Below are 23,530 nucleotides of genomic sequence, written 5' to 3'. Positions count from 1 at the left end.
CGTCCTCTTCTGCGCTTTTGCTCGTGAATGCCGTTCGTGCTGGGAGTCCGTGCCCTGCTCTAATGGTTGGTCCCAAACACCGGTGACTAATAAACGCCTTTACAGTCGCAATGTCTTTTAGTTTCTTTTGGTATAAGAGCTATGCATTCAGACGAATGCACAAGTTCAGGCAATCTGAAAATTTGAACATGTGGGAGGACTTTGTTATGGTAAAAATGTGCACCAAATTACAAGTTTCTGGTTTCAGTCAATGTGAAGTGATTAGGATAAACTATGGTGGCGCACAAGAATGTCAGCCACTTATCTGATGCAGAAGTTCAAAACGCCTACATGCAGTTGGCTTCACAAAACATTCGTCAGTGGACAGCAGTTCAAGGGGGGACATTGCTGTTGAAATAATGTTCATCATCTTTCTTCATCAATATTATCAAACTTGCCAGTCTTATTAGTATTTTTGTGCTGATTTCGAACATGTAATTAGTTTAGTTGTAAGTCAATTAGTTTCTACAATTAAGATTTCATTTCCGTTGTTTAAGGCCACAATGGAAAATAAATGACACACTAAAACATTATTTTGTAAGGCATGTTTAGATGGCATAAAGAGTAAGGAATGAAGGATAGCAAACACATCTTTATCTGACTTTTAATAGATATTTTACAGCCCACTGAATATAAGTCCACAAAGTATGGCAACCATGTGGCAGAAATTGTAGCAAAACAATTCATTTCCAAAGCGAAAACAAAAAAAATTGCTTGCTATACTCCATGGAATATACATTACGCTCCATTCTACAAAAAAATTTCTTGGTTTTCTTGGTGTTGATATATCAAGGCCTGAGTATTACATGGAGCCCAAAATTTGTGTTTTGAGAAAACTACAAAAAACAAATGGCAATAAATATGAGAGAACATGGCATCCAGAACAACTATTTTTGATACTCGCTCAAGACACATGAAACTTTCAGGACACATCTAATCTTCTGGGCTGCTTATAAATTTGCAATGAGATTTTTTCTGAGGTCAATAAAAATAAAGTAGTTACAATTCATGCGTTAAAAATTTGGGATGTGATTTTCAAAATATCTATGCAACAACATAGATAATGTTAAGCAGGTATGTTGCTGGATGTTCAAATACTGCAAGTTAGTACTTAGATGTTTGTATCTGTACTTTAGCCAAAGTTATGAAATTCTAAAGTTGCAGCTTTACAAATGTGCATTTCTGTTGGTGATTTCTACAGGATTTCAGAATATTTCAGTGCCCTAAGACACTATATTATAATTTCTGTGCCCCCTCTGACTCGCCTGCATTCAGGGAAAAAAAAAGAATGACGAAAATTGAATGAGTAGAAGGGACACAGTGCTGATCCCAAAATTTGAGACTCTAAAAAAGCTATAATTGAGAAAAAAAAGAAACTAAAAAAAGGGAAAATATAAATTTCAAGCTTCAAAACTGGGAAATAATAATTACAATACAATTAAAAACGCAAAATTATTCCACTGATGTAGACATTAGGCACATGTCTAGGCTCACATGTAGGCTAATGACAGAATCTGGAATACACTAAGACAAACCCACGTACGCCCGATAGGCACGGGAATAGGCATCGATACATCGTCTGCAGTCTCCAAAGTAAACCTACACGTGGGGATAGAGGGCAATGGTTAGCTTCGCTGCTGCATTATTGCCGATGCGGTACGACATTGCGCGACGCAGTGGTTAATCTCCGGCGCAATCTTATAGACTTGTCTGAACCTATGGATAATCACCTCCTTTTTCTTGTCATAGGAAGCAGAGATCGCTTGCACTTCACTTTTTGTGAGCGCGTATTCGGTTTCAAACTTTTTTTTTAGAGAGGGTCAATTTCTTGTTTACATTCACAATACGATGAACAAAGAAACAGCCTATCAGCGGTTTTCAAAACGACCCACTGCCAGGCCTAGCAAACGAGCTCGTCTACAGTTGCCATAGCAACAACCAATCAGAAGGAGCTACTCAGCGCGCTGGTGCACCGAGCCAATAGGAGGGCTGCGTGCATCGCGAGTTTCGTCAGATCGGCCTCTGATTGTTTTAAGTTAGTGCTTTTTCCTCGCATCGTCAGCGAAGATGTGGGTAACTGAAAGGCGGAACTTTGAGCTTTCAAACGATACCACGATGGCGGCACTCAGCAGTGGGAAAGACAACAAACAGCTACATGAACTCCAGTGTTTCTGCACAATTTTGGGGTTGTTTCTTGCCATCCGTGTTGACAAAATAATTTTTTTCGGACACTCAGGGTGTGTTTTGGGGCAAATCGTTTTGATAAGGTGTAGATTAGGCATTACAGATGCCGAAACAAGTAGTTCCCGAAAATAATTTTTTTTCGCAATTTTCTGTTCTTAAGACTTGTGTTCCTCCTTAAAGTCATGGTTTTTTATGTTTTTTACAAGTACAGTAAGACCTCATTCAAACATTTGGGAAAAACCACGAGAAAACGTAAAATCGAAGTAACTAAAAAAATTTGATAGACTCAACTATTGTTGACATCTACGTAATGCAAAGTCTCGCACGGATCGTTGCAGCACAAGACACCAACGTGCATCGAGCTGGTGGTGCTCCAGAGGCTGGACACGCGTTTTGTTGTTTGCCTATTGCCTGGTGTTTTAATAGTGTGACAGGAAACCGGAATGAAAACGAGATGGTGGATGACGCCGGATTCCACCGAAGCGAAACTGGATACCCACATTGCGTCGCCTGCAGCTGGTAATGGCTGCGTTTGGATTATCGCCTATTAAAAGCGTGCAGTGTGCTACCAATGGCACTATGCACAACATGCTATAAAACAAATAAGTGAAGATGCTTATCCCAATAGGTTGGCAGCAATAGCTGTGAATGGAAGGTGCAACGACCTGGGCAGAGATTTGCTGGTACCAGAATAAGAAACTGTGTGCGCCATCATTTTCGTGTGAGATGGGCGGCTATACGTATACTGTTCTCGGTCGCATGCACCTCATGCCTTTCCTTGTCCACATGAGATCAAGTGTCCGGGAAATGTATACGATTGCTGTCTGCAGTGAGGAATGAGGGCTCCTTTCGGTTATCGCCTATTAAAAGCATGCGTTATGCTTTCGATGGCACCATGTGCTGTGAAGCAAATAGGCGAAGATGCTTATTAGAATACGATTAGCGGTGATAGCTGTGAATGCCGTGTGCGACTATCCCAGAGAATATTTGCTGGTATGGAAATGAGAAACTGAGTGTGTGCCTGCATTTTCACGTGAGACGGGCGGGTGAGTATTACGGTGAAGCTGCTGCGGCGGGCTGCTATATACTGTTCTTGATCGTGCTAGTCTCGGGTATTTTCTTGTTTACATGGGATCTAGCAGCCGGAAAAGTTATCATATGATCGCAGTTTGGCAACACGTTCCCGTGAACGTATAAACTCGTAAAAAATGAATGTAACTCTAGTGGGTCATTTCTTGTGCTCTCCATTGCGAACGTTGGCGCCGGGAAAACGTACGTAACAGGAATGTATCAATGAGGTTCTACTGTATACATACACACAAAGCAACCAGCATTGCGCAAACTAACAGGCTTACATCACTCCACGGTATCACTCTGCAGTCACACTTTTGGTCATCAGGTGTGCCGTGTTTTTGATTATATATTCTATTTTCATTACCATCGGCAATACTGCAGACTCATGGTCCAAGCAGGGTGGTCGATAAAATACAAAAGGAATGCAACAGAAACAGCTACGAAAAGAAAGCAACAATAATACAGGCTCAGAAAGGTTAATTCACAGCGCACTTGCTTTGCTAAGGCAGTTCCATTCACTAATGGTTTTCGGGAAATAAGAAAACTTAAACAGGTCTGTGCGGGCAAAATATGGGGTCAAAGCGTTTTCATTGTGGTGTCGGGTGGGCCTGCTAGTTAAGGGTGACAAATATGTTGATGCATCTAGCGCTAGTTTGTTTTCCAAGAGTTGGGAAATAAACTCTAATCCAAATTTTTGCCTTCGTGCCTGTAATAGGGGAATGCCATTTGCTTGCATTAAATTGGAAGGTGAGTCTAATGCCGACAATTTATTAAAAATAAATCTTGCAGCATTTCTCTGAATACGTTCGAGACAATCAATGTAGCACTTAGTATGAGGATCGTATATAATGCACACATATTCCAGTCTTGGCCGTACAAGAACAGTATAGCAGAGCAGGTTAACATTAGTGGGAGCAGTTTTAAGTTGACATTTACGGACACAAAGCTTGCGGAAGGCAGACAAACAAACATTATCAATATGAAGATTCCAAGACAGGTTTGAAGTGAGTGTTACATTGAGATATTTATAGCAACTTACTTCTTGTAATGGTGAAGACCCTGATATGTAGTAGGTATATAACAGCGGATTTTTTTGGCTTTGTAGATTGTTTGGATTTTGTAGTTGCTTTCCAGCTTTTCTGATGTTTAGTATCTTTCCTGTATTCTGAATGACCCTTAGCCATACATGCATAGCATGACGGGCAGTCTCAGAGGCAGTCAGTCCTCCCTCCATCGTATGGTGATTTTCTGTGCTTGTTTTTAAGAAGACTGATTAGTGCTCATCAGTATTTGAGATCATCAACACTTCATGGCCTGCCCATTCAAGTCATAGTCACATGCCTTCATTCAGGCTTAGCTCACAAGTTTTATCTACGGTACACAAGGTTTCCTGACCACCTGGCCCACTTTTTCCAGCAGGCTCCCTTATGCCTGAGACTTCCCTTGAAGCACTCACCTTCGAACTTCCTCCTTCATCTGTTCTGCATAGCTTGACTCCATGGCTTCATCATCTTCATCATCCTCAAACCTGAAATATAAGGTGAAAAGAAATCTGAAGGGACACCTAAGACCATTGCTGCAAGTATTCCATATTGGCCTAGGGCAATAAACAAATAAGCAAAGCGGTGAGGAATCTGTGACCTAACCAAAGTAACATAATTACTGACATAATAGGCACACTTTTGCATACCTGAAAAACTCATGTAAAATTGGGCATTGCATTTGTTATGCAGAGTTGCATATAAAGCAAACATTTCAGAGTGCTGAAGGTAAAAACACCATTTCCAGAAGCCAACTTAAAGCATCCCTGACACGTACTTGTATTGGCCTCAGTAACGCAAGAGTTAACATATCAAACATGAAACACACAGTGTGCAGATGTTTAATGAAACAAACTTGTCGGATAACATGGCTAGGAAAAATGTGGCCAAATAAGTGGGACTGCAGTTCATCATAATCTGTCTGGGTTGGCAGCTTCACCAGCATGCCATGTGCATTACACGCAGAAGTTTCCAGTCTGATGCCAGAATCTGAGCGTATAGGAAATGGCAGCACTGTGTTGCGACTTTGGGGTGGTCCCGTAGCGCTCATCACCCGTTTCGTGACAGAGCGTTGCCAGCTCTCCAGTCGGCAGCGAAGACTCCGAGTCAGGCGTCGGTGAAAATAACAAAAAGGACTTTATACACTGTATACAAGTCATTATACAGGACAAGATTGGATTGGCATTGGGGCCGAGAGCTAACAGCAAACGTGACTGTTCCTGCACGGCGACATCCGGTGAGACTCCAACGCGTAACACATCTCACTCCACTCGAGAGCGGCACTTGGCTCACAGTTGTTCGGTGGATCCGGATCTCCAGGCCGCGGCAGGGCTTATAAAGCCCCGAGAAACGATTGTCACTCAAACGGCCAGCAACAAAGCCAGCACTCGACGGTCGTCCGAGAGGTCCAACCAGCGACCGCGCTGGCCACCCGCTTTAAATTTGCCGTGCGCGGTGACCTCCAAGGGAAAGGAAATATGGCGCCAGGCTGTCTAGCACTTTGTTGCACGTTTGGACATGTTGCTCGTCGATGCTCCTCCACAGGACGCCGCTGCCTGGCAGCACAGCATCTTGACTTGTCAAGGGTGCGTTAGGGCTCTGTGCCTTTCAGCACAGCCCCGGGTTTGTCCAAAGGGCATTCGTAGGATAATTTCTGCATCTTGTAGATTCGGAATCCGGGCTGGTTGTACGGGCACAACTATCACATATGACTAGCATACGTGAACCTAATGTATGTAAGTTGAGATGGCTGTCAGATCAGGCAAAGGCATTTGGACTTGGCAAGTTAAACACAGAGTTCAGACAGCAGCAGTGCACTTCAAGGAACGTCTTGCAAAATGCATGTAATTAATCTTCAAAACTCTGATTCCTGGCCATGCACTTGGGAGCTACAGCACAAACGGAAAAGCTGTTTCCTTTCCCTTTTTTCTTCGTATCACTCCGTCCCCTCGATCCTCAAATATTGTGATTTGGCAGTACTTACATGTGCTTCAATTAAACTGAATTGTGGGACTTGATATCCCGAAACTGCTCAGATGGCTATGATTGGCACAGTTGTGGAGGACTCTCAACTAATTTTGACCACCTAGGGTTTCTTAACACGCACATTAGCAAGTCAAGCTATCCAAAGTGAGATCTCGTTAGTATAAGCTATTAATGATTATTTCAGATTAATAAATATAATTCCCAGCCAAGAAGCCTATGGTTTTGATGTAAAAATATTTCAGTACAGTCGCCGACGAATAACTCAGATTTGACGGGGACCACCAAGAAGTCCGAATAATTTGGAGTGCCAAGTACCGGAATCGTCCTAAAATAAGTGATTTTATTCCACAATTGGCCATAAATGGTGTGCCATATTCTCAGATCACCACTTTTCGGAGATACCGTCAATTTCACGTGACTAATGTAAGACGCATTGGTATCTATGGGTGATGGCATTCTTGGCACAGTGCTAAGCATGCGATCTTTTGCATAACCAATGAAAAATGCAGTTAATGCAGATATAACGGCTAGTCAGTCATTAGGACTTTCATGCATTCCGGCAGCATGATAGACTGGACAAGGAACAGACACAAACGGGAGACGAATCCATGTCTACGAGTGACGGCCTTCTTGGCACAGTGCCAAGCACAATATATCTTATCACTGTGTGGAAGCGCTGGAGCCCATCTATGTGTCCAGTGGTCATGAGAAATATAGTGAAAATGAAGGTATCTCCGATATGATCATCCAAGAATACAGCTCAAGTTTGTTTACCCACGCTCTGAAGAAACACACCGCTGCATGGTTCATGAATCATCTGCCACAGCCGACACATGCTCAAAAATTGCCACATAGTGGTTGCTATCACCCTGCATCATAACATTTCTTCCTACCACAGATGGAACATCCTCGGAACTGTGGTGTATAATTTCACTGCTGGCGACTGTCGGTATGGTGCGTGGACTTACGGCCGGGCACACACTTATGCGGTGTTAACAGATCTAAGGTTTGTGTAAGCTGTACACACACCAGGCGGAGATGACATCGTCACACGTATGCATGTTCTCGCTCCTATCGTGTGAAATTGGCCACAACATAAAAGCATTTGTGGATACAGCCAAACCTCGACATAACAATGTTCTACTTGCAGCAAAAAACTTCGTTGAATCGCACATTTAGTTAATTCGTAGTTCTTAAAGTTTTAGTATTAAAACCAATTTTACAAATTCCAAGAGCATTTCTAGTGGATAGTACGTTGCTAATAAGAACTAATAAACAAATTGCAAGAAGGTCGGGCAATAACAGAGCAGTTATGAGTACCAGTGCATGCGGTACAGATTGTGCCAAGAGCAATGCATCGTTATGGCTCATGTCATCCAAGATTTGCTTGTGGTGTGTCCCTCAGTGGCATAAATCTTGCACGCCATAGCTGACTGCACTTACTGGCCACAGCCGGCACCCACAAATTAAAAACAATAATGTAAAAAGATACGAATATTCGTCCTGAACAATTAAAAAGTCTGCAACCACTACGATACTCCCTAATGCGAAATTTGAGCGCAGCTCGATATGTGCTTTCATTTCGCGGCATATTGAGGCATAGCATTTAAGACCGAAATCACCACACGATGGGCAGTGGGCCAGTGCCATCAGCGCCTTTGCAGAGAGAGGGGCAGTATGGCAACGATGGCACGATGAGCGGCATCGAAGCCAGCTGTGGAAGAGGATGATGATGAATGCGCGAGCAGTGGCACAAGCGCAAGGTTACGTTGAGGGACGCCGATACTCAACCAGGAACGGGCACCTAAAGAAAAGGTCACAGTTTCGCCAGAAAGGCAGAGCATTGTTGGCGATAGCAAAGAGACAACTACACGAAGTAAGGTTCGTAGTTTTATCGGTGTCATTCCTACTCAGGCAAACATTAACAGATCTCACTCGATGACCATGAACTCATAGTCACAATGCAAGTGAGTGCGTCATAACGCGGCCGTGTCTCGGAATCTTAGAATTATGTGACCGCCAACACTAGCCGCATGGGAAGAAATTGTGCGTGAAAGCACAAACTGTTTTGGCTCTGCCTATGCACTTGCCACGTCTGGAATACGGTGCTTGGCCCGTGCATGCATGCGCACGAGGAGGAGAAGCCAGATAGGCACGCCCCCCGTCCCTCTTGGGCAGAAGGAATCGTCAGCTCTCATGTTTCTCCAAGTGTTGTGAGCTGCAGGGCACCCCAAGTCCTTTGCAAGTTGTTTACCAATGCGACAAATGGCACAGAGGTGTTTCCTGATTACTGTGTATCGGCAAGTGCACTTTGACAGTGGTTCTGCCGCTGAAATTTTTCATGCAGAAGGACGCTTGAAATAACTCTTGGCTCGGCCGACATTCCTATAGCTTTTGCTAGATTTACTGGCCATACAGGCTCCATGTACATGCTTGAAATAGCCAAAAACTTTGCTAAGTCGAAGCCCTGTGATGAAATTACTTTGTTAAATCGCAAAAGAAAATACATGGTTTCCAATGCAACTAAGATCAGGAAATTAAAATAGCTTGTTACATTGCAAATTTTATTAAAATAAGGTTTGTTATATTGAGGTTTGGCTGTAAACTGCGTGCAAGTGCAGGTGATTCCCTTGTTGAATTTAATTTTTCATGTCAATTATGCATTTCTGATACAGTAATACTTCAAAATAATGAATAATTTTGGTGGTGCTATGAAATTCATTATATTGAAACGTGCGAGCGGAATTTGGATGAAGAGGAAAATGAAGCTGGGCTGGCTCGCATGTGGCGCTGTGAACTGCTTTCACTGAGCGATGCCTTTGCATTCTTCATCTTGTAAATAAACGCAATCTATCGTCACAATACTGAGGTTTCACTGTAGCATCACACTGCACGTTGACAACCACGACAAACAGTGAAAACTAACTACATCACTCTCACATTTTATGCCACGCGTAGCATAGACTACGCAAGGTTTCGATAGAGGACCGGGGTGTGCAAATCGTAATTTTCGAGACATGTAGAATATGAATTTAATAGTGCCAGAACTGAAGTAAATCAAATAATTAATACTTTTCACATAGATTCTGAATAATTAACAGCCACTCCCACATTTCATGCAAAGAATCCTTCGCATCCTAGCACATTCACAACTTTAGCAAGTTTCTGCCATGTACATTCCAAGTTGTAAAGTGTTGTTTTTAAGTCCCATGTGGAGCATTAGGAGTACTTAGGCAGTTTATTCGCATACTGAGGAATCAAGGTGAGTGCAAATGATATCAGTCTAGCTGGAAAAATGTCCGGCTCCTTGACTGACATACAGAATGTGCACTACATAACTTCTCATGTTTTATGTCTGCCATGACAGCCTGGATGAAATTTATCCCAATTTTGCTCCAATTTTATGCTCGATTATGCTGTGAACTGCTTTCACTGAGCGATGCCTTTGCATTCTTCATCTTGTAAATAAACGCAATCTATCGTCACAATACTGAGGTTTCACTGTAGCATCACACTGCACGTTGACAACCACGACAAACAGTGAAAACTAACTACATCACTCTCACATTTTATGCCACGCGTAGCATAGACTACGCAAGGTTTCGATAGAGGACCGGGGTGTGCAAATCGTAATTTTCGAGACATGTAGAATATGAATTTAATAGTGCCAGAACTGAAGTAAATCAAATAATTAATACTTTTCACATAGATTCTGAATAATTAACAGCCACTCCCACATTTCATGCAAAGAATCCTTCGCATCCTAGCACATTCACAACTTTAGCAAGTTTCTGCCATGTACATTCCAAGTTGTAAAGTGTTGTTTTTAAGGCCCATGTGGAGCATTAGGAGTACTTAGGCAGTTTATTCGCATACTGAGGAATCAAGGTGAGTGCAAATGATATCAGTCTAGCTGGAAAAATGTCCGGCTCCTTGATTGACATACAGAATGTGCACTACATAACTTCTCATGTTTTATGTCTGCCATGACAGCCTGGATGAAATTTATCCCAATTTTGCTCCAATTTTATGCTCGATTATGCACAGCTGGCGATCTGAAATATTCTAGAACTATTCCAAGAACATTTATACAGTTAAACCTTGACATAATGAAGTCGGTAAAATCTACAATTTGCTTCGTTATATTGAAATTTTGTTCTATTGAAATTCGACCTTTTACGCAAATAAGTACAGTCACCAATCGAATTTTCTTGCATTGAAAAGGGCTGCAGAATTTTGTCAATTATCAGGCAATCAAAAAAAGCAAATCTGAATTAAATATAATTCATTTTGATAAATTTGGGAGCTGGCGACGACGATATGGTTTCATGCGACGTATGTCAACAATATCTTCTTGGTGGTACGAATTAAGCGAAGCCAGCGATGCTTTTGCATGCACTCTGCTCCCCCAGCTGATAGCGTCGCCCGCACTGGAAGGCGCTATCAGGAAGAGCGTCGGCAGCGGGGAGCGAATGCTTTGTCTGCCTCTCGTTCCAATGGGTCACCGAAACTCGAGATTACGCAACCTCCAATACTAAACGAGCGGTAAGACAGTTTATGTGATGCCACGCCATCTCGGCATGCCCACCCTTTGCACACGTGACAGATCACCTCTAAAGCAAGGTGCGCAGCTGTGTATGTGCTCAGTCACACTTACAGCCATGTATAGCCATGGCCAAGACGCCCGCCAAATATCGAGAGGTGCGCCAACTTACCCACCCTCCGGCCTATTGTGCGTGCTTGGTCGCATTACCGCAAGTGAGCTCCTCTCCCCTTCTTTCCCTTTGCTCGTGCGGAAAGGTGGCCCTCATGAAGCCACCATCTTTCCTGTCAAAACCCTCGCACACTTTCACTCGCACCTAAAGCACAAAGTGTGCGGGGCATGATAGGATCTTACTGCACTTAGACTTTATACAGAACATGGTGTGGCTCCACTTCAGCGGTCGCTTTGCCACCTGGCGTGTGATGAGAGGTGCATTTGCAAGCAGCTGCTTGCTATTCAATCATTTGACAATCTGTGCCCGCAGAAGTTTTCATTTCTTGCCTCAGCATTCCTTTGTGGCGGCAGTGAAATTTGTTATGTTGAAATCGTATATAAACACACTTCGTTACATTGATCGAAGTTTAATTGTATTTACAAGCAGCAACTATCTGATTTGAAGAATGAATCAAGTAGGGAACCATTCCATTCATTGTTTGTATCTTATTCACACACCTATAAATAGAAGGCACTAGGCAACGTCAGCCAGCATCAATCTTGGCTGAACTAAGGAGACGTCAACTTGCACCAAGTTTGATGATGGAACGAATATGCAAGGGAGAGATATCTGGTTTTTCTATCATCAATATGAGAGTGCATACATTACACAAGTGTGTTCATTATATCAGTAAGAGGTACGGTAGCTGACATCCATGAGCAAATACCAACTTTGACTGTACTGGCAGGTCTTGTAGTATATGCTACAGTGGTATTACCACCACAATTTTAACGCCACAAAGATTCTGAGCATCAGCTGTTTTCTCTTTTGCTGCACTGGCCAGCCGGTTGGACCAAATCAAATGTATGACTGAGGGTTGAAGAAGAAAATGGTGCACTCACATGTTCTTATCGTAGCCAAAGATCTCACGGATATGCTTGGAGTAGTCAATATCTTGCGGTGTGTCATCAATAAAGTCATCCATCTCGTCCTCTTCATCCTCGTACTCGTCATCATCTTCTTCAGAATCTATGTACTGGACTGCACACACAAAAAACACAACAGGTACTTTTACAGGCATGCAATGGCATCCACAGATGATGAATGGCCCTCCCCAAAAGCTGAACTGAATCCAAGACATTGGCAAATTTGCACAAGTATTCCCTTTAGGCAGTGCGTGTGCATTTGTACACACCAAAAAAAAAAAAACCTAGAAATCAGATGTTTTTTTTCTTCAGTGTTAGTGTGTTCAGGTACTAAATACACTCAAATGTTGTTTTATTAAAATGGGATTAATGAACTAATGGACAGAATGAAGTAAATGAAATTCCCCTTGAAATCACCTGAGAGATTCATATATTTAAACTTTGTCTTAAGAACTAAAATTGTCCTGCTATATATGACAAACTAATAGATATGATGAACTATCTTCACCTCAGAAACAAAAAAATATTTGACTGTCGCGTGCTAAGAATACTGCTTTACAGGGGTTCAACATAGGTTCGAAGCAACAGTTCAAAAGTTCCATGTCGCTGAGTCAAATACGTGGTTGAGCAACACTAATCTTTCTTAACCAAGTGCATAGCCATGCACAAGCTGCAACTCACGGCCATCCCTCACACTCATCTCTCCCACTGCAGCACCTCGTGCAGGCTGTGTGTCCTGGGTGTGGCCTCGGAGATTGCAACGGCACAATCTCGGAAGCCACACAAAGCTGCACCTAACTTGTGCTGATCTGCATGATGCACCAGAGAGAGAAGTGCAATGGTGAGCAGCAGCTAGCGCTCTGCTCCGCTGCAAAGTGGTGCAAAAGGTGCGAAAGATTGGAGCATCAACTGCATCACCATGCGACGGTTTGTGCAACTAGGTGTGGCCTCTGAAATTGCATTGGGGCTGGTGCAATCTCGAAGGCCACAAGCCAGACAAACCAGTGCAATGAGGTCCACCAGCCTTCACCTTCACAAAGTGGTGCCAGATCAGCCAGGATCAGCTGTGTAGTCAGCATGCCGTGTTGTGTACCCACGTACTGCTCAACCACGAAATAATCTGTCTGCGTCGCAGCATGCAATCAGGATATCACCACATAGTTAATTGGCCAGTTTCACAACAATATGGATGAGGCAAGTGGAAGCAAAAGACCATAACGCTGAGACAAAATGCAGCTATTGTAAAGGCTCTCTCATCAGATGCCAAGTAGTTGTGTGTTGCAAATCCTGAAGAGTTCAACGTGTTAGCTTTAAGGAGCCTGTATCGCAGAAAATCCAGCGTCGACGTCCACCGTCAGACGTTTCGGCAAAAAGAATTTCGAGCCACTCATGCCCAGGCCCTCCATGTGAAGCAAGGAATTAGTTGAACTAATTGAATTTCTCAAGCTAAGATGGATGGAAAAATCGCAAACTATGGCTTACACACAACCTACAGACCTGATAGCTCTTGGATTGTAATTTGACTATACGAGAAAACATAATTTTGTTATGCCAAAATTCAAACAAACCCCTTTTCCAGCGTTTCTACCATTCACAGACCAGCTGCGGCATACGCCATTTGCGCGCACCAGCATGCGTGTCTTGGGGGCCACAGAGCGGCGCACCCAGTTCCTTGCAATACCTCCAGCTGGCGCTTGCCTCTGTCACATCGCAGCCCAAGGAAGAGGCCGCGTTTCTACCACAAAGCCTGCCTTCGTGCATAGTATTCGTGGCCAGCGCTTCCCGGTAAACATTACAGCTACATACGCTCCAGTTGAGAGGAAGCGTGAGAAGCAGTTGGGGATCTTTGAATGCTATCGTGTTCCAGTCTTAAAGGCGAGGCTTAAGCGTCCTCCAAATTAATTTTTTTTTACTGTTATATTAAAATTTCATCGTATATATGTGGCAGCTGAGTAGCGGTTTTGCGAGCCACAAAGCCACCTCTTTCTTTTGTGTTTAATGTTGGACATAAAATAAAGGGGAATAATGGATACAATGAACTAATTCAACACCTCATTCATCTTTGTTATAACGAGATATGAGTGCATTGAAGAGTGAAGCATTTTATGACTTGATAGCATAGAAGCATTCAAGAATTTAGGCATTAAAGGGTTAAAAGATTTGTTTTAAAATGTTTAAGATGTTTTAAAACACTGAGATTTGCCATGAAAAATTCCAACCTTTGTAAGCTTTTTCTGATGAACCCATCCGCATGTTGTGGATAAAATCTGGCACAAAGCCTTCTTTGTATGTCCGCTATTGAAAAAATGGCTTTTAGAAAAAGCTGCATACATGTTTACTGCAGTCGGCCTTTAACTTATACTGCCTAGCTTTTGCATGACCTTGCAGGCCACATATTGGAGCACAATGCTGATGTATGGTACATCGAACAAATGTGCACCAGCTGAACAAATGCACACACGGTGACTGGAAGCAGTCTTGGCTGGCATGGTGCCAAGAAGTCAAGTAGCATGGATGCTGCATAGCCTCATCTGTCACTGCAATTGCTCTGCTGCTTAAAGAGAAGTTCAACCTTTTTCTTATGAATTTCGTGCCATGCTGTGCCACGTAAAACACTTGCGAAAACAAACACAAACACAAGCAGATGCATCACCGAAATTTTAACCCCTTAGACTTGAAATTCTACGCTTAAAAGCCAACTACTTGTGCTAGGCCAAGTAGTACGTCCAGGTACCGTGAAAAATGGGTCCCTTTGTTTGGAGAAAAATTAGCATAAAACACACACACACACACACACACACACACACACACACACACACACACACACACACACACACACACACACACACACACACACACACACACACAAAGAAAACACTGTGGTGAGAATGTAGAAATAATCTAGAATGTCTAAGGTGTGTGCTAAAGTATAAACCAATGTCCTATGTAAATTTGAAGTAGAGTTGGGGCCCAAGAAAAAAGCTATCTTGACAAGTGAAACACATGACTCATCACAAAAATTTCTGAGCACATAGTGCATTAAAATTGGGCTTAGCACACACTCCATGCATTTATATTTTAGGTAGAAAAAGAGTTATTACGATAGCTAAAGTAGAACAGAAGCTATTTTCTCTCCAAAATTTAAGTGTTTAAGAGAAATCAAGAATAAACTTTCAAAGCATGTTTATTGGGTCAAAACTAACAAAATGTTGTGGAAATAAAGGGTCTTGGAAACGTGAAAATATCAAAACTGAAAATCCAATTATTGGGTGAATTTTTGGTCTTCAAGCACAGCCTCTCGTATCGAGCAATCCACCACTTTGTGGCGCAAGGCAAGTCCGCCACTGGGAGCAGACATTTTATCATGATTGCTTTTCTTTAATTAGATTTTTCAAGCTACTTATGGGTACATTTATTGTTGTATTCATGTAGGACGTTATGGCCAAGTACGGCACCAGGGTGGCCAATCCTGCTCTGGTGAGGCCACACTCCAGGCCTGCTTATGCAGTTTTATCAACACACGGATTTTTTTTTTTTTAATCCGGTAGAAAATTGCGTGGCACCGAGAATTGAACCATGGTCCTCTCACACGCGAGGTGGATGCTCTACCCCTGCGCCACGGGGTTCTACTTAAATTGAGGACGACGCAACGAGCTATGGAAAAAAGAATGATAGGTGTAACGTTAAGGGATAAGAAGAGAGCAGATTGGGTGAGGGAACAAACACGAGTTAATGACATCTTAGTTGAAATCAAGAAAAAGAAATGGGCCTGGGCTGGACATGTAATGAGGAGGGAAGATAACCAATGGTCATTAAGGATTACGGACTGGATTCCAAGGGAAGGGAAGCGTAGCAGGGGGCAGCAGAAAGTTAGGTGGACGGATGAGATTAAGAAGTTTGCAGGGACAACATGGCCACAATTAGCACGACTGGGGTAGTTGGAGAAATATGGGAGAGGCCTCTGCCCTGCAGTGGGCGTAGCCAGGCTGATGATTATGATGACGGGTACATTTCTGTTATGGCTATGTTATTGAAGCATATCATGTAAAAAAATATATGAGCAACTATGGTAGGTCCTTTTCAAAAAAGAAAAGAAAAAAGCCTTTGAGAAGTCAAGGCAAGCAAAGCAGGTACAGTCAACCATAAAAGTTTACGGACCATGGGATCTTAGAAAACATTCAATTCCTGAGCGGCCTTCAACAGTAGTCAGTAAAACCAAACATCGCAATGTTGTTCACGTGTATTGGTAGAGGCTGTAAATGCAAACACTAGGCTGCATTGTGAGGCTGCGAAGATATTCAGCTTTTTCTCAGATCTCACGTCCTGTAAATTTTGTGCTTGACTGCACGTGCAGCACAAGCTGTACAGAAACTACAGGAACCATTCACATGGGCAGGCACAGTGTCATGTTAGTTCAGTGTGCTCCAGGTCCTGCAACCTTCCAAGCACAAGAGAAAAAGTGCGTGCCACTCTGTTCATAGTCGGTGACCATATAAGAATACAGTGCAACTGTTCCCTACCAATCCACACAACACCTGCTCTCTGCGCCTCCTAAGCATAGCTCCCGAGGTACAGCCACACTGAAAGGCATCCACCACCACTGTGGCATCACAGAAATAAGCAAATGCTCGCAATATGGCCCAGGATAACGTGAAACTGTTCCAATCTGTTTTTACTCAAAATCCGCCATTAGCCCTTCGTCACAAGTCAAAATAGCTTGAGCTCCACCCCCTTGGGCTGGGCCCTAGCCATTGCAACCTACCAAGGAGGGTTAATGGTGGATTTGGAATAAAAACAAAATAAAACAGTTTTACGTTATACCAGCCATGTTTGCAGTCGCAGACCTCACTGGCAATCGAGCGCAAGGTCAGACGCAGAGGCTAGACTGACACCCGTGGTAGTGGAGTACAAATCCATGTGCAGTCTCCTTCAGAACTTGAGACTGACTCCAACCAAATAACTGAATTTTATTAGCCCAACGTTTCGGAGCCCATTCGGCTCCTTCTTCAGGGGGTTGTTCTTCGGGGGGTGGCGGTGTGCCGCTTTTAAAGCGTCTTTTTTGAAGAAAGGAGGGGGGGGGAACACGGGAGGTGGGGAGACACTCCACAGACGGAAAGGTGGGGGGGAACAAAAGGAAAGGGGGGTTTGTGTTGTTGACCGCTTCCAAGGAGCTGCGATGACCGGTGCTGGGTGGAGTGCTCACGAGGGTGCCCTTGATGGGCCGCGGGGGGGGGGGGGGGGGGGGGAGGTTACAGGGTCGCGCCGACGTTCTGTGTTGGTGAAACGAGCGGGAGTCTATCTGGCTGTGCGTCCTTTTCTTCTTTTCGTCATGTCGCCAAGGCCATGGACATAGACCGAGGGTAGGTTGCCCTTCACACGGTTTATGTTATTCTCCGTATTCTGAATGTGCCATGACTCCAGTAGTAGTCTCTTTCGCCAGTTCGTTTCTGTTTGAAGGATTTCAGTTTCCTTGAAAGCAATTTTGTGGTCGGCGACTTCAGAGTGTTCAGCGACGGCGCTGCGAATACGGTTGAATGTCCTGACGTCGTTCTCGTGTTGTCTGATCCTTTCTTTTAGATTTTTGGTTTCCCCGATGTACGACGCCGGACAGTCAGACAACTGATTTTGTAGACGACGCCTTGAGCTTTTTCTTTTGGTGGACGACCCCCCGAAGAACAACCCCCTGAAGAAGGAGCCGAATGGGCTCCGAAACGTCGGGCTAATAAAATTCAGTTATTTGGTTGGAGTCAGTCTCAAGTTCTAATCAATTTCCCAACCAGACAGGCAATTCTGTCGAAATGTTTAGCTTCGCAGTCTCCTTCGCATAGAAAAAGTCTTGTTGGTGACGTACATGTTTTGGCCAGCAGTCTGGCTTCATTGGACCACAGCTGGCAAGACAGTGTGCCCATGCCGCGTGTCGGAAAGCATGGCCTTAATGCTTCCAGTCGGGACACATAACAGCATCTGATACCCTTCGGGGTGCACACATGGTTTTTCTAGCTTCTGTTGGCTAAAGTGTTCTCATCTTCACTGGCACTCATTTGAGAAGCACCGACGCGTCGATGCAGAAGCGGCACCATAACGTTTTGCCACATGCGGAATAACACTGATCACATGGCTGCATATTTGTGGCAGAGCAGAGCGCAAGTAATTTGCTGTTCGCATTGTGGGGAGCACACATGCCCATTTCCTCCCGCGTACTCACATCATCCCGTTTGCACATTGCAGACGGGTCGAGAGCCTGCGTAGACACGGGAGAGATGCACTACGCGCCCTCCCGTTCTCCTTCGCTCTCGTGATGTGCACATCCTTCTCCTCCACTCGGCTCATGGTAAAGAGAAGATATCCAATGGACGAGAAGACCATTCCCCTCGCAAAAGGTAAAAACGTATAAAAGCGCACCACCGCGGGAGACCTGATCTCTCTGGCGCCCGACCTCTAACCTGCCTGAGTGACATACCTGCTGCAACCTGCAAGTGACCTCGTTTGCCTGACTATCCCAGGCAACAAGGCAAGCCTACTTTTTACTTATTACAGAGTGGACTTCCCTCTGCCAGTGTCCCCAAGTGCTTGTAGCAATAAACGTGGTTAGAGTTAACACCGCTGGTTGCCTTATTCGTTCGAACCCGACATGGCTGCGATTACCACAAAAGGACTGTGTGTGACTTTATCTGAAGCTCGCCTTCAGCCCTAGCAGTGCCAGAGCATACCCCCAACACCATACCTGTTACGACACAACAAGATGTCAACGGGTTACCCCATTCCAATGCACCCTCCCCCCCCCCCCCCCCCACCATCTCACGTGCACCCAATTTTTGCAGACTTAAAAAGTAAGAAAACAAAAGTGCGCTCGAATGTAACAGGGCCCCAATTTATAAAAGAAAATATAGCATTTCCCCCACGTTCACAACCAGAAAAAAAGAATTTACCTTCACAGAAGGTATTTTTCTTTAATTAGCTTACATAATGAAAGCGGCACGCCACTGTTGCCATTTGTACATCACTGGCTACAGATACCTAGCACACGGGGGCGGTATTCTTGAGTGATCGCGCCTAGAAGACTCTACTATCAGTTTTGCGAGATTTTACGCAACTCTGTATCGGACTTGGTGAAGTATGTGGCTGACAGTGTTCCTGGCACCGTGCGCAACAGTGAGCTTGGTACAGCACCAGAAACGCTGGCAGCCATATACGCTGATGCACCCGATACCAAGTCGTGCAAAATCTCTTGAATATAATAGCACAGTGGTTCATACGTTTCTTCAAGAGACCAAGCAAAAAAAGTTTTACCGGGTAACGTAATCGTAAGGAAGCTACAAATTGCCACAGCAACATCAAAAACAGCTCTAACTGGCTGCCAGCGCAGTTACTAGACATCTTTGTTCTCATACTGTGACAGGGGATGGCATGTGCGTGTATGCATAATTAAGGGACCTGCGTGATGTTCCGTGGCCCCTTTCAATCCCCTTTCAAATCGTGATATGCTTCACCACATAAAGCCTGTTTCACATGATGCGACTGCAACGACGAAAATCGGTGCTGTCGCACGCGTCGCAATGCGATTTTTAGAGGGCTCATTTCACATGATTGCGATTTTAACAATGCGACTGGTGCGACGCCCAGGGTTGCTTAGTGCCAGGTTTCGTGGCACACGCTGCATAATTATTTTATTGTAGTGAATAAAACGTTTACACTATAATATTATTGACTTCTCTTGATTATAAGCAAATAATATGTACGTTTACTCATTTAAAAACGTTAGTTAAGATTTGTCTTGGGGTGCGCGACGGCGGTTTCTGTAGTTCAGTGCGACATCGCGCACGTAAACAGCTGTTCGCAGGTGGTTCAGCGGTGTGTGTTGCCTTATCTACCTTCTATGACCGTTTTGTTCTGCCTGTGCTACAACAATCTGCAAGATGACCAATCGTCAAGTTCATATAGCTACCCTCACCGTATATGCAGTATTCGGAATTCGGCTGCCACTAAGCTGTCGTGTCAGCCCAACAAGATCCTCGCGCTACCCGTGCTCGGCGTCAGCGTCTAGAGAAATGATACGTGTATATTGCCTGTCATTGCGCATATGTGGTGCCTGCTCCTAGCCATATTCTTACGCCAAACGTAACAAGAAGCACCAACCCGAACGCCCGCGTGTGCCCCTGAACGAAGCCTCAAACGATCTGTGTGATTACGACGTGGAATGAAAATTGTGTTGTGAAATTCAACCTTAGCGCTAGCCTGGTTCGTCCATCGCCGTGCTTGCGCTGCGAATATATATATGGGAGCCCCCTCTCAATATTTCTAAAGGCGCAAAAGCCGACGCATCAAATGTTTCGAGCAGTTACCGTCACTTTTGTAGAAACCTGTACGTTGTAACATAGCATTCTAAAAGACACGCTTCTCGTCCACTTTGTTGTCCCGTGTCTCGCGCTGGTAGTATACTCGGAACTTCTAACAAGAAGACCATATCAATACGCGCTATTCATAATGCAGGATCGTAGGCCCACGGCAGGTGCACTTGCCGTAGAATTTTTCAGCTTTCTGCTCAGCCTCGCACGCCTCTCACGGTTAGCTCCAGCTCACGGTTAGCCTCTTTTGTGGAAATAAATATTATTATATTATTAATGCTATTAGATATTATAGTTTCTTCACTGTAATTTATAGCAATCGTCCAGATTTCTTAAGCTAGTCATGCATTTAACCTGTATTAGATCAACATTGTTACGACATGCTTATGGGAGTCATTTCAAACTAGATTGCTCAGCCAGAGAAAGTACAAATGCAAGCCTCAATGTTTATTCCAATTTGGTATTTCTATACATTATATTGTCAGAATTTTATGCCTGCTTGCATTTCCTCCAATTCAATGTTCAGAGCTGGAAAAACTGATTCCTTTTCTTGCTGTCGAATGGCTGCTTCAATGTCGATAGCAAGCTATAATTATTCATTTCGAAAGTGTTAAGCAATGACTATATGTCTAAGCTTATCAGTGCGTTTTTGTTCCACGAACACAATTAAGTTTTCTCTCTCCCTCTCACTGACAGCCATGGAATGAAACCGTTCACTTTCATATGTATCAGAATGCAAACATTCTGAAATTTGTCCTGAACATTTGTCTGCGTCCTATAGTGTGCATGTTTGTATTAAGTTCTGGGGTTACAATCGCAGTGATCTACACATATTGTTATATTGCAAGAAAAAAATTTATTTCACTTTGTTTTCAAATCTACAATGTGGCCATGCAGTAACGACTGCATTAATAAGCAAAAAAGAAAACTGCAGATTCAGTGTACGTGTTGGAATCTATGCGAAGTGAAGTTTTTGTCAAGTGGTCAATTAAATGCTGTTAAAGTAACTGCGATATATACCATTTGTCTTATTTTCAACAATCCAACTTGTCATCTTTTGCAAGGTTTGCTTATGCACCGCATAGGTCACAACCTTAATGTCATGTAATCTTTATGCATTACACTGTTCACAAACCATACCGAAACGCAAACGGCAGTTAATGTAGATACACGCTGCGAGACATCAACACAGTGACGTTTGTTGAGCAAGGAATGGTGCGAGGTGTATGCAGATGAATGAATGACGTGCTTATGTACTTATTTATTTATATACCTTGCAGGCTGCAAGGTTGGAGTATTATGCAAGGGGGAATAAAAAAGTTGTTACAAAAGGAAGAAGGGCACAACATTAAGAAAAAAACAACAGCAAAAAAAAGCAGTACCACTACATTGCACCAACTAGCCCAACGTGTTTTACTGGCACAACATTATACAATACTTAACAAACAATAACAGAAAAAGTTACTGCCCATGCACCCTGTACAGACGGTAAACCAGCGAAGCTGAAATGTGCAGCTCCGGTTTTTATCACTGGGTTAATTCCAATGGCTTATTAAAGTCTTTCTATATTATTGGTTATGTCTGTGTTTCTTAATGAGGTTATGCACATGTTTGGCTTGGGTTTATCACATTGTTTATTTGGAATGCCGCACATTGCACTTTGCAAGATCACCATCTTCGAAAGTGCAATGAGCAGCGGTTCATTGTGTTAATCCAGGTGGTCCGTCGAAGTCTTTCTGAATTATGTTACGCATTTGTGTTTTGTAATGCGTTAATCATAATGTTTATGACTCAGTTATGCACTGTAGTTACCAAGTGACACACCGGGGCTGCACATTTCATTTAATTAAATACAGGGACACATTTTTGAACCTATAGGGAAGTCTGAGAGAGACTTCTGCACGCGCGCTCTGCTGCTAGAGAGAAATGACGTCACTATCGGTGTAGCCAATGGCCCGCCACACCTTTGCTGCAAGATAATTATGACATCATGATCTTGTCTTAACCCCGTCCCACTCTGTGTCCCTTCCTTGGAATGATGCGTAGATAAATGTTTATGTGTTAAATGCATAAGCATTTCTATGTCTACCAAATAAGAAATGTCTCCGTCCCTCATGTAAGACGAACAATGGCTCACAACCCCCGAAACAATGGCTCATACCCCTACGCTAGGGTTCTTGTGATCGGACCATGAGTGTTTCGCCTAGGCATATACAGCTTCACTCTAAAAAGAATGAACACCTTTCTGCTAGATACCAAGATAATCTCATGAGGTGTACTAACAAATGAAAGTTTATTGACCATGCCGAGTAAATGCTGGTCGACAAGCAATAAATCGAATTTACACAAAAAGCAGAAGCAAGATCTGATGCGTGTCCATACAGATCCCAACAGGAAATGCATCCATCTCTGAAAGTGTAACAGCGGCCATGCTGACACAAGATTCTCCCAGTGTATTTGCATCTACAGCATCCATAATTTCTCTAGGCAGCCGATCTCCACAGAATGCTAGCTTCTTCCTCTACAATGCACTCTCCACATCTGAGCGTGCATCGTAGAGGAAGAAGCTAGCATTCTGCGCAGATCGGCTGCCTAGAGAAATTACGGAAGCTGTAGATCTAAAAATGCTGGGTTAATCTTGTCATCACAGCCCCCGCTAGAAATGGATGCATTTCCCGTCAGGAAATGCACATGAATTTTTGCTTCTCCTTTTTGTGTATGTTGTCTATTGCTTGTCAGCGAGCATTTACTCGGTGTGTACATTAAACTTTTGATTGTTAGATCATCACGGTTTTCTTGTTTGTCCTATGTGTTCTTTGGTGCCATTTGCAGCCAGGCTATTCGTTTTTTTTTTTAGACTGCAGCAAGTCACTTTAATAGCCCTCATGATACCTTATAAAATCTTTTATTTGGCCAATGTAGCAAGAATTTACAGTGTGAAGCAGTAAGAACAGGGTATGCTAACTTCTAATTAAAAGGTTTATTGTGAAAATGCAGTGATCTATAAAGGTTACCACAAAGTAGTACAGCAATAAAACCTGATAAAGACTAGTGCTTGATGAAACCAAACATAAAAGCAGGAAAGGGGGAAAATACATATAGATATACAAGTCCAGGGAAAAAAAACAGTGATCACCAAGTGTGCAAGTGGCTACCTTCCAGGAAACTCATTTTTTCCCTAATGGCATGGAACTGGAAGAATGTGCTTGCATTGCATAAGCAAACTGTCAGTCTGTCTA

At 43.4% G+C, this 23,530-nt stretch overlaps 1 protein-coding gene across 1 annotated transcript in view; it reads right to left on the bottom strand.

Annotated features, from left to right (window-relative positions):
* The window catches only part of LOC135902134 (protein SPT2 homolog), a 136,469-nt gene that overhangs the window by 5,134 nt on the left and 107,805 nt on the right, over window positions 1-23,530 (bottom strand). The window contains exons 10-11 of the mRNA XM_065432065.2: window positions 11,923-12,061; window positions 4,754-4,825 (exon numbers count right to left, since the gene is read on the bottom strand). Coding sequence (XP_065288137.1) covers window positions 4,754-4,825; window positions 11,923-12,061 — 211 coding nt within the window. The remainder of the gene's footprint in view (window positions 1-4,753; window positions 4,826-11,922; window positions 12,062-23,530) is intronic.

Source organism: Dermacentor albipictus, chromosome 3, assembly GCF_038994185.2.
Source record: "Dermacentor albipictus isolate Rhodes 1998 colony chromosome 3, USDA_Dalb.pri_finalv2, whole genome shotgun sequence".
NCBI lineage: Eukaryota > Metazoa > Arthropoda > Arachnida > Ixodida > Ixodidae > Dermacentor > Dermacentor albipictus.
Note: the sequence above shows the minus strand (reverse complement) of the source record. Positions and strands in the feature narration are given on the sequence as shown.